Source organism: Myxocyprinus asiaticus, chromosome 36 (genome assembly GCF_019703515.2).
Source record: "Myxocyprinus asiaticus isolate MX2 ecotype Aquarium Trade chromosome 36, UBuf_Myxa_2, whole genome shotgun sequence".
Classification (NCBI taxonomy): domain Eukaryota; kingdom Metazoa; phylum Chordata; class Actinopteri; order Cypriniformes; family Catostomidae; genus Myxocyprinus; species Myxocyprinus asiaticus.
This window is the reverse complement of record NC_059379.1, coordinates 36,969,262-36,981,486: the sequence shown is the minus strand read 5'-3', so window position 1 is coordinate 36,981,486 and position 12,225 is coordinate 36,969,262. Positions and strand designations below refer to the sequence as shown.

At 38.2% G+C, this 12,225-nt stretch overlaps 1 protein-coding gene across 5 annotated transcripts in view; it reads right to left on the bottom strand.

Moving 5' to 3' along the window:
• The window catches only part of ngfrb (nerve growth factor receptor b), a 91,584-nt gene that overhangs the window by 53,302 nt on the left and 26,057 nt on the right, over positions 1-12,225 (bottom strand). For all 5 annotated transcript variants that reach the window (XM_051674516.1, XM_051674518.1, XM_051674517.1 and 2 more), the window contains one exon: positions 3,435-3,794. In XM_051674516.1, coding sequence (XP_051530476.1) covers positions 3,435-3,794 — 360 coding nt within the window. The remainder of the gene's footprint in view (positions 1-3,434; positions 3,795-12,225) is intronic.

The following is a 12,225-nucleotide window of genomic DNA, read 5'->3' as shown; positions in this document are numbered from 1 at the left end:
CGAGAAAACAAACAAGCACACCTTCAAATGTTTCCATTGATCTGATGTGGAATCATTTGCAGTGGATAGGATATTAAGACCCCCTTTACTTCTGGTATTAAGGTGCGTTTTTGGTGATCTGATTGCACGTGATTAGCGCTAAATAGAGGTCTAAACGGGGTCTAAAAAGTTTTGTGATTGGATCACATAAACCACATACGAATGTGGTCAAAAACGCATGTGACTGCATGACATTTGAGGTGTAAATGCTAATCCGTCCTGTAAGTGAAGCCCTCACCTGACAATAAACCGCTGTGCTAAAACAAGAGTTTAACTTTGCCAGTTACGAGCGGCTTTAAAAGGAAATAACCATCCGATCTGAAAATTTAAAAAAGCAGATACATGCACAAATACGAGAACTTTACGGATCTTCTTCAGTGTGTCTGAAATCAACATACAAGGACACTTATGAGAAGCACGAACATCTGCAGCTCATGTTAATACAGGTAATACACTAAAATAATGGATAATTCTGCTCGAAATGTAGCATTTGTGCTAAGAAAAAATTGCAGCTGCATCTGTGAGAAACAGCGTGCTGTTTTTTTCATGCTTTCTTTGTCTTTTCTGACCTTGTTGTGCTTTAATGTTATGCAGGAACATACTGACATAGTTATTGATGTAGGTCCCTCCCCTCTAAATCTCACACAAGTGGTCACAGCAGACACATTTAAGCGACCACATGTAAACAGCAATGCATCTCGCCTGACCACATATGATCGGATCGCCCGAGACACATCTTAATACCAGGTGGAAACAGGGTCTACGTTTCAGACAACACTTAATAGTGTAGTGACAACACTCATAACAACAAGACGGCTTTGTTGTTGATAACAGCAAAATACTTATTATTACAATGATTCATCAATTCACCTCTTTATGTTGCAAAATGTTTAAGAATGAAGAAAACGCTCCTGGTAACGATAGTATAATATAATGGCATATCAAACTGATGTGTTCTCTACCTTTTACTGTTTAGGCTGCTGCCATATATTTACATGATGTCACGACTGCCATGTCGGAGCTTTCATAGAATTATGAGTTTACAGCTTGTAATTACGAGTTCTTCAGACAAGTGAATGCTTTTTATCAGGGACTAAAAATGAAATGTTTTTCATTTCGGTTCGTTCTGAGCAAAAACAGTATTTTTTTGTTCTGGTTCAGAAGTTCTGCAGCCTCCCTTCCAAATGGTAACCAGTTAGAACTAAATAAAAGAAATATACTTTTTTCCTCTAATAATGTTTTCCTTGTACCTGAATTAGCTGTGCATGTATATGTAGTAATGATACATATTTGTTAAAAAGGTCTTCATTCACAGAATGCAACATCCACAACAGGCAATTAGGCAAAGAAATGCGTGATGCAGTTTCCTTCAGGATCAAAGCACAATGTTTCATTTTTTTCGTGCAACATGAAATGTTTAAAAAAAAAAAAAAACGTACTATGATAAAATCTTTGGCCTTTGAAAAAATTAGCGGAACAAAATTAACCGGTTATAAACAGTTACCAGCATTTAAAAATAACGTTTTCACTCCTGAACAATTGAATCGCTTTGTTCCCGTTTTCAGTTACATTCTGCCAAAAACTTTGTTCGCTTCTAGTTTTTGTTTTTGTTCCTTGAATCATTTTTAGTCCCTCCTTTTTACAAGTCGTAATCTCATAATTAAGGTAATTATGACATGATGTGAAAGCACCATCAGGTCTGTATGTGCTATTCCACAACCCTATTCCCATCTCTTCCAAAAACACCCCAAAATTTAAAGTATATCAGCAGCTGATTTAGAATGTAAAATTGAAAAGATTATAAATCATGAAATATTTACTGCTGTTGCCCAATCAATATGTGTGATGAGGAGGAGGGCGGGGGTGGGCCGTGATGGAGCATGGCTGGTGCTGAATCAGCTGATCAGCGGGAGAGCTAGATAAAGGGCAGCCGGAGATGCCGTTTCGAGAGAGAGAGAGAGAGATGCACGCGGCCAGCGTTGCATTTGTGTCTGTGTTTGTTTATGTTTGTTTTAAGTTTGACATTAAAACTTTGTTTACTGTTCAGCCGGTTCCCGCCTCCTCCTTGTCCATCCTTAAGCTGTTACAGTGGTGCTGAAACCCGGGAGGGAGGAGGGATGCGCTGTTGTGGAGTCCTCACCGCTGCCATCCGCCAGGGGAGCAGCCGTGGCCATCTGCCGAGAAGGGGAGGAGCAGTTCCATCCGCCAGGGGAGAGAGGACTCGCTGCCATCCACCGGGGGAGGAGCGAGCTGGAGTCCGCCAGAGGGCGGAGGAGCGGTTGAGGACCGAGCGACAACGTGTCCGTGAGCCGGCGGTTCTTCTCTCTCTCTCTCTCTCTCTCTCTCTCTCTCTCTCTCTCTCTGTGTGTCTCTGCTTGCCCTTTCCCTCTCCCCACGCCTCCCCTCCTCTCCCCACCAGGTTCACAGCAGGCAGGGTGGACCACCGGCTGACAGAACGGCCAGAAGGGCAGCGTTTCCCCTCCAGAGATGGGGGGGTGGGGGGAGTTAGTCAGACCGGTGGCGCCCCGGTCTCAATCAGGCGGGGGATGAGTGTGATGAGGAGGAGGGTGTGGCCGAGCTGTGATGGAGCACGACCGGCGCTGAATCAGCTGATCAATGGGAAAGCGAGATAAAGGGCAGCCGGAGACACCCGTTCGAGAGAGAGAGAGAGATACACGCGGCAGTGTTGCATGTGTGTCTGTGTTTGTTTATGTTTGTTTTACGTTTGACAATTAAAACTTTATGTTTACTGTTCAGCCGGTTCCTGCCTCCTCTTTGCCCATCCTTAAACTGTTACAATATTTAATCATGTAATCTGCTAAAAAGTAACTGTAATCTGGGGGCTGGTCACAATTAAATTACTTTGATGTAATTTACTCGAATTAAAGTACTTGATTTTTGGAATATGATTACATAATCCAGATTACATGTAATCTGTTACTATCGAGCGTTGATTGAGATCTTACGCATAGCTGGTGTAACACTACCCAGAATATTATAGAGACTTGGGGGTCAGCTCTTTTGATGTGAACCAATAAGCAACCCACAATACCCATTAAACTCCCTAGCAACCCATAGCAACACACTAAAAACCACATGGTAACATCCTAGCATCAAAAAAGTGCATTTTGCATGGGCAAGCACCACTCACATTTTCCTAAGACAATTTTTACATTTTGTCAAAAGATTGTCTTCCAGACTCATCTGTCATCTCTAGAAAAATAGGCCATTTTACAACGGTGGGGGCCGTTAACAGACAGCACATGGGCTTTTAAAAGAGATTTTAAAAACAAACAACAGGGTGATTAACAGGAAACTTCTTGTCACATTGCTGAGTTTGTGTTCACAGTAATTTGTCTATTTATTTAAAATGGCTTCTTGATTCTCACTCCTACCTTGGCAGACAGCGTCACTGACAGACGTGCAGCTTTTCAACTCCATTTCAGGCTGGTCGCACACCGTGCAGGGCAGGCAGGGGTCGAGAGATGTCTCCTGGTCTGAAAATGTGTCTTCAATGCACTCCTCACAGATTGTGTCATGGTCATAGTTGCAACGTATCAGCACACCCTGGCCCACTGGACACACCGTGCAGGCCTCACAGCGACCTGTCACTTTGCTGAAGAAGTAACCGTAATCGCAGACACAGATGGCGTCATTGGCATCAGTGCAGGGTGTGAGCATTCGCATGAGTTCAGAGCAGGGCGTGCAAGGCTGGCACTTCTCTGTGTGGCTGAAGTTCTCAGAAAAAGTCTCACCTGAAGACACAGAGAGAAGTTTTAAAGGGCTGTATGTTTAGGAATGCAGAATTTTTCTTTGTTCACACAAGACCCTTTCATGTATTCAATTTGCAATATTTTTAATGTGACATCTTTGGCCTCTGTGTTGCATGAATGGCATGTTGTGTCAAGTTATAAGTTGTTCAACTTTGACAGTTCAAGCTGTTTTGAACTCAATAATGTGTCCTATGTAAACAGCCCCTTAAGCTGTGAGATTTTCACCCTTTAAAAATATTGATTAGATTTTTCTGTCATTGTATTTGAGGCAGCGACATGAACAAAGTCTTTCTGACCATGGTTCAAACTGTCTTTTTGTTAAAACAGAGTCAAACACAGTTATGAAAAACAATCACAGTGAAATCATTATTATTATTATTATTATTATTATTATTATTATTATTATTACAGGTTTTTTTTTCTTGGCACAAAGTAAAAGAAAAACAAAACATAAAATGAATAATGTGGTGTGGTCAATTTTGTGCATATTTTCAACCCCATAACATTCAGCTCTGGAACACTTTGATTGAAACAGAGGTTGATTTTTTGTTGCACAAACATGTTTTAAAAGATGGTTCAAACAGTATTAATCAATGTTTCATTGTGTTAACACTTATATTGGCTTCATAAACTGGTTTTGAAAAACAGATTTATTTTTCCAAAAAAAAAATCTTGGCACAAAGATAAAAAATATTGACAGTGGATAATGTGGTTTGGTCAATTTTGCACAGATCTATTACCTTTGTTTTGGTTTTTCTGTATTATAACTACGGTTTTACCAGGAATGCTATGGTTAAAATATGGTTACTGTAGTAAAACCATGGTTAATTTTGTGGTTATTCGCGGGGCGAATATGGCCCTCTGAAATGTTTTGACTGGCCCGCAGAACCATGCCTGTCACACATTTTGACCGGCCCGTACTGAAATCGTGAGACTGCTTTGATGGATTTTCATGCCTGTAAGACTGAATAAAGCGTGAGCCAATAGCATTCAACTGCGGGCTGTTAAGGAGCATATAATTGGTTTCACCTGCTGAACGAATACACCACACTGAAGTTCGAGTCTGTCGTTGGAGTCTGATCGAGATGACGTGTTGTTAATGAATGAACTGAATGTACTAGTAAACTTGTTTGCTAACAAAATGAATAAATTAGTCATCTCGTTCATGAACAAAAGGAACTGCTGACTGGCTGAACAAGAGGAGGAGGCAAGTTTTTTGTTTAATTCTGCAATCTAATTCAACAAGAAAATTGGCAAGATAAATTTTGAATTCAATAATGTGATGAACAACTTATTACAATGACAAATGGACATTATTGAAACATAATTATTTTTTTGGCTTTTTTTGCATCGTTGACTCGCAAATTTTAATAAATTGTAATTAGTCTTGTTCCAATCATGAATAACTGTGCAATTTACTCGTTGAATGCATAGAAGATGGTCATTTGGTGCCATATACTGGTGCAAAAGTGTAATTTGCAGAAATGGTCAATGAACTAATCTGAACTAATCTTTTTAGCAAACCGATTCAAAAGACTTGAGTCACTAAGATGAATCAAAATCACCACTACTTCTGGATAGAGTACTTTTTACAAGTTCTCTGAGCCAGTGGATGGATCCTATGATGTAAGATGAAGTAGGCTTAAATGTAACATTTCACACAGATTTTAAGTTTTTTCCCATTAGCTTACAATAGAAAAAAATGTATAATGAAAGTTCTGTTGAAAGTCCTGGTATTTTGGACCTGAGGTGGGACAATATGATTTCATGGATGTATAGCACAGTAACCTTCATCAATGGGTGAAATGATGTCATGTTTATATATATATATATATATATATATATATATATATATATATATATATATATATATTAACCATATATATTCTCATATCTATAATCTAGAGGCTATGGAATAATGACAAATTACAAAATCAATACTGAAAAGAGTGGAGAGAAAATATATATAAATGCTGCATGCTTATGGTATTGCATTCATATCCTCTATCCCATTCAGATATATTAGAGGATAGAGGTCTGGCTTACACTAAATTATTCAGGAAGGTATTTTGTGTGTGTGTGTGTGTGTGTGTGTGTGTGTGTGTAGAGAGAGAGAGAGAGAGAGAGAGAGAGCACAACACTTGTGACCAGCCCCCACTTAATGGCACGCTGCCCCAGTATCCCATACCATATCAAATGTTTTAGTAGGTTATATGGCAGGATATTCCTGGCCAAAATTACCAGACACCGGTAGAGAGAGAAAGATAACACGCTAATGCCATAGTTATCCTTGGATCTGTCCATCAAAGTGGATGAAATGTTATTGTGCCTTTGCTGGACAAAGAGTTGCACGTTATTGACCCTTGCTCTCTTGTGTGCTGTGCACTGTTGTTGCTAATGGCCCTAATTATAAGGAGGTAATGTGCTGGCTTCTGGGGGACAATTCTGGGGACTTTATTCAGAAGCCTCAGATGGGGTGATGGGATATCTGTGCATTTCCTGCAGATGTAAACTCGTCCACTCAGCCGTTCTCCCTCTGAGTCGACTCTCCTCCTCTGCTCTGCTCTTTGAGATCCATTAGCATAATGCCGTCCATCAATAATGCATGTCTATGCATTATTACACACAGCCAATGTGTGTGGGGGGAGGGGTGATGTTCTGAGAGTATGTGTGAATGTGTTGGTGATAAACTAACTAAAAGTAGTGAAGCTGCTAACTTAAAGGGACAATTCACCCAAAATGGAAATTGTCACCTATGACTCACTCTAACTCATGTTGTTCCAAAACTGTATTACTTTTTTTCTACTGAAGTAACAAAAAAGGAGAAGTTTTATAGAATATTCAGACTGCTCTCTTCCATACAATGGCAGTAGTTGGTGACCAGGGGCTGTTGAGTCACTGGGAATGACATGGGAAAAAGCCTACAGTACACAGCAATTCATTTAGCAATTGAGTTAATCAATCTGTCCTTTTCTCACAGGACGTGTTCTTATGTTTCGTCAATCTTTTTAATTGTCAATCTGTATACATATGAGTAAGATGGATGTTTTTGGAGTGTCTAGCCTGGTTTAGATCCTACTTGGATATCTGTATCAAAGCTCAGTGTTTGGGCCTTTGTTGTTCTTCTTTTACAATCTACCTAGAGGTGATACAATTAGGAAACATGGCATTAGCTTAGCCATATATACAGTAAATTCTGTTACAAAATAAGTATTTTCCTATGACCGGAGCAATTCTAGCTTGAAGTACATGTTATCTTGAGTATTTTCGAGCTGCATAAGAAAGGGGCAGTCAGCATGCTGCAGCAAACCTCTCTACCAGTGCATGGGGTGTAACGATTCATTCATTTACTCTACATCAATTAGTAATCCTGCCGATTCATATGCATCGATTGAAATATGATTTTTGAATTGAGAATCGTTAGTGTTGGTCAATAGTCGATTTGAACTGTTAAAAATCAAATGAATTGCGATTCAGCAAATTGGTATATAATATTTTAGAATATATAAACATTTAACGAGTTATATGTGTGATTTAAATGAGACGGCACGGCTTCATTCTCTTAGTGCATCCCGGAGTGCATGCCCTCACAGCTCTCCACTCACAGACATGTGCTGCACTCTTCCATTGCCCTTCAATAAACAATCTTAAGTAGTTTGCCTTTCATGCAGTATATAATATTTTAGAATATATAAATATTAAATGATTTACATGTGCGATTAAAATGAGACATGTGTGGCTTCATTTTCTAGCACATCCCGGAGCGTGCGCCCTCACAGCTCTCCCCTCAGATGTGTGCTGCACTCTTCCATCGCCCTTCACAGTATCACACCCACTCTCTGTTCCATCCGAAACTCTCACTGAAACTTTTTCTGAGTAGCTATCCAAGTCTTCCAAGCACCATATGTGTGTTCTCTCCTCCGGATGGCCACTATCTCATGAGCAAATGACGGTTCGCATAACGCTCTTGTCTCGAGTCAAACACGCTCAAACTATTTGATTCAGCTGCTAACTCATTGCATGATCAATACAAGTGTCACATCGATGTGTTTTTGTTCATGTTTTGTGTTAATGTCTTTTATTTCTGTAACGCTGCTGGCAATGACAGGCAGACGAAGACGGTAAGTTCCCGAAATTCAAAATGTGGGGGCAAAAAAAAAAAAGCCCTTGTAATAAATTCTTCTGTTTTTTATTCGTAACTTCTGATATAGTTGATGTTGTTGTAAATTGTAGGGCAAGATGTAATACATTCTCAGACTTAAGAATTTGTATTAATGAATTGATTAAATTTACATTATAACAAACAGATAAGACACAGTTTGTTTTAAATTGTTAGAAAAAATTATGCCCTCATAAAGGTAAAAATGCCAATGAAAATCAAATACAGGGGGCAAATTGACCCTAAATGCAAAAGTTATTTTATGACACTGGGTCACTACTGAAATAAAGTAATTTAATTGTCAACTGTTATTTTATATAAAATAATGCCATTTTACTGGTATCTTTGTTTAGTTGGGGATTTGGTGTGCAGCAAACCTTTAAATTGAAGTCATCTATATGATTGTGTTTCTCTTTACTTTGAAACTGAATGTAGTCAGATGATGTTACTTTAATATTGTAATACTTGAATTAGTTTACTGATTCAGGGTCCCCACGGTCATGGAAAACCTGGAAATATCATGGAATTTTAAAACTGTGATTTGGAAAAGTCATGCAAATTAATAACATTTTTAAAAATCACAGACTTTGTATAGTGAAATATGGAATACTTTAAAAGCTTTGTACAGCTCTGAAATATTCACAATATATACACATTGTTCTCTTGTACTATTATTGTTTTCCAAGTAGCCTGTATGTTTATGTTTTCTTAAGTACAGTAGTTTCTTATTCTTGCTTAAGACACATTAAGGGAAGTACTTAAAGAATACTAAAAATACATAAAAAAAAAATACAGAACTGAATTGAATCGAATTTTATGTGAATCAAATCGAATTGAATCATTTTGAATTTGCAAAAATAGTTTTTGAATCATATCGAAAACCTGTGAACTGTGAATCTAATCGATTCGCTTTCAACCCAAAGATTCACACCCCTAGCATTGTAGCTACAGAAAGAGAGCCGGTCGCACAGGACATGTACTCAACCGCTGGACGTAGCACAGCAGAATACAGGACTCTCGAGACATAATTTTCAAAGTTTCAGTTACTTTTATCTTGACACAGTGCCCTAAAACTGCAGCATTTATGACGCTGAAACCAAGCTACTGCCTATCCACAAATGTCATTTCAATTCTCAAGCATGTTCTGCAGATGTTAGAATCTATAGCCAAGGATACACTTTTATTGTATTCTGTCTCACAATATTAGGATTTTTGTGGGTGCTCAGTAGGTGGAGTCCAAGTTTTTTAGATGAATTGCGGTTTATAAAGTGGTATGCATTTAGGTGCGTACAGACGTTTTACAAATCGTTCGTGGGAACAGTTAGGAAATTGTCATATGTTCACATTTAAGATCATTTTCCGAACATCTTTATAAATGAGGCCACTGGTTGTTTAAAGGTACTGTTAGTGATTTCAGCCATTCTACTTTCACGAGACTGAGCCGTTGAATAAGCTCTGCCCCCTCTTTCTAAAACCCAGCACTCCAAAGATATCAAATTAACTTTATTGAGACCAACATCATGAAGAAACGGTTGTTTAAAACAACAGCAGCAAAATGGGGCCCTCAAAAGACAACTGTTATGAACAACATGGCTTAAAAATGGCAGTAAGCCTCAATAATTCACTGCAACTACAATACTATGAGAATGCGCAAAATGATTGACAGGTCAAAAGCGTCATTTTTATTTGCTGTTTCCAGAGTCTAATGCTGTCACAGAGACAGGTGAGATATCTTATAACACTTATTTCATTAATGTCTTTCAGGGAGTAGGAACATTTTTTGCAAACTTTTCCAAATCGCTTACAGCACTTTAAATGTGTCTCCTGTGACCAGTTGTGTTTGGATTTTGAGGGGAGGGTCTCTGATTCATGACAACATACATCAATCACTATGTAACTGTGTTACTGCATGATAATAAACCATAAAAAGTCATTAACGACAAGAAAGCACAAAAGCGTGCTGTTTCTCCCAAATGCAACTGAAATTTGATTTAAAGCACAAACGCAACATTTATTGGATTACTTTTATTAACCTGAGCTACAGATGTTTGTGCTTCTCATCTGTGTTCATATCAGACACACTGAAGAAGAGCCGTAAAGTTCTTGTGTTTGTTTATGTATCCATTTTTTTGTTGTTGTTGTTGTTGTTTTTTATGTTTTTATTTATTTTATTCTGATTTTGTTTTCCTTTTTTGCCATAACTGGCAAAGTTTAAACTCTTGTTTTAGCACAGGGGTTGATTGACAGGAGAGGGGCGGTGCTTCGCTGGGTAACACTTTACAATAAGGTTCCATTTGTTAACATTAGATAACAACATTAGTTAACATGAGCTAACAATGAACAATATATTTTTTACAGCATTTATTAGTCTTTAGTTAATGTTAGTTCATGGTACATTAACTAATGTTTACAAATGTATTAGTATATGTTTTAATGAACATTAACAAGGATTAACTAATGCTGTAAAAGTATTGTTCATAGTTAGTTCGTGTTAAGTAATGTTGTTAACTAATGGAACTTTATTGTAAAGTGTTACCCTTCGCTGTTGCTGGGACACATTTAGGACGGATTAGCGTTTACACCTCAAATGTGATGTAGTCACATATGTTTTTGACTACCTTTGCACGTGATTTTTGAGATCTGATCACAAAAAGTTTTAGACCCCATTTAGACCTGTTTTTAGAGCTGACCACATGTGATCGGATCACCCGAAATGCATCTTAATACCAGGTGTAAACCGGGTCTATAGTGTCTTCAGTGGAGTGATACTACCAGAGAAATACAGCCCCAGTTGGTCCAAGTAAGAAGGTAATTTGATACTCAGCCTTAGGTACAATATAAATAAAAAGTATTATTATTATTTTTATTATTATTATATTATTATTATTATTAATTTGTATTATTAGGGACCAAGCACTGAAAGTGCGGAGACCCTATTGTTCTTCTAAGGATTATTATTATTATGGCCCAAGCACTGAAAGTGCAGTTCAGAGACCCTATTGTTCTTCTAAGGATTATTATTATTAGGGCCCAAGCACTGAAAGTGCAGTGCAGAGACCCTATTGTTCTTCTAAGGATTATTATTAGGAACCAAGCACTGAAAAAGCGGAGGCCCTATTGTTCTTCTAAGGATTATTAGGGCCCAAGCACTGAAAGTGCAGAGGCCTTATTATTCTTCTAAGGATTATTATTATTATTATTATTATTATTATTATTATTATCATTATAATTATAATTATTATTATTTTCAAGATTTTCGGTACTTTTGGGGTACTTAACATGCTTCAAATGTCATGGGGGGGCTCTGTAGCGCCCCCTTTAAAATGGGTGTGTAAGACAGCCTCTGTAGCACCCCCATTTTCAGCTAGTCACCAAACTTGGTACATATTGTTCTCATCAAACCGAAAAACTTTCATACCCACTGTCATTAGCTCTCCCAACAGGAAGTCGGCCATTTTGGATTTTCTGAAAATCGCAGGCTCTGAACTTTTAAATACTCCTCCTAGGGGATTCATTTGACTGGGGCCAAATTTGCGCAACATCATGCCAAGATATTGTAGATTTTTGATATTTTGAATGGTGTTGCCATGGCGAAGCAATACATTTATGGCAAAAAATGGGAAACAGGATGTACATTATATCTCTGTGTGCATTGTGTGATTTTGAAAATTCAGCTGTATGTTTGGTAATGGGGCTGATCACATGGATGCGGCTATTATGGGTCACGGTCATAGTGCCACTAACTGGAAGCAGGAAGTATGGCACGTTTAACAGACTTTGAAATAGCCCTCTTATGTTTACATGAATTGCTTCAAAATTCTTTAGAATAAAGTCAAGACACTGCTGATGTAAAATTGTCAAGGGATATTTGATATCTTAAATAGTGTTGCTATGGCAACACATTGTTATTATTACTTCTGTTATTTGTGTGTTTTTGAGGAACTTGGCATGCTTAAAATTTCATGAAATTTTGCACACGCATCAGAGTCGTTTGCCATTAGGGCTGGGCTGGGCTTACAACAGACTTTAAAATAGTACTCTTATATTTACCCAAATTGCTTAAAGTTCACGCATGGGTGTGTAGGGGGGGCTCTGTAGTGCCCCCTTTAAAATGGACATGCAAGCCGGCCTCTTTAGCACCCCCATTTTCACCTACAGTCACCAAAATGGCCACATATATAGTTCTCATCAAGCTGAACAACTTTCATAATTATAGTTATTAGCTCTGCCCAACAGGAAGTTGGCCATTTTGGA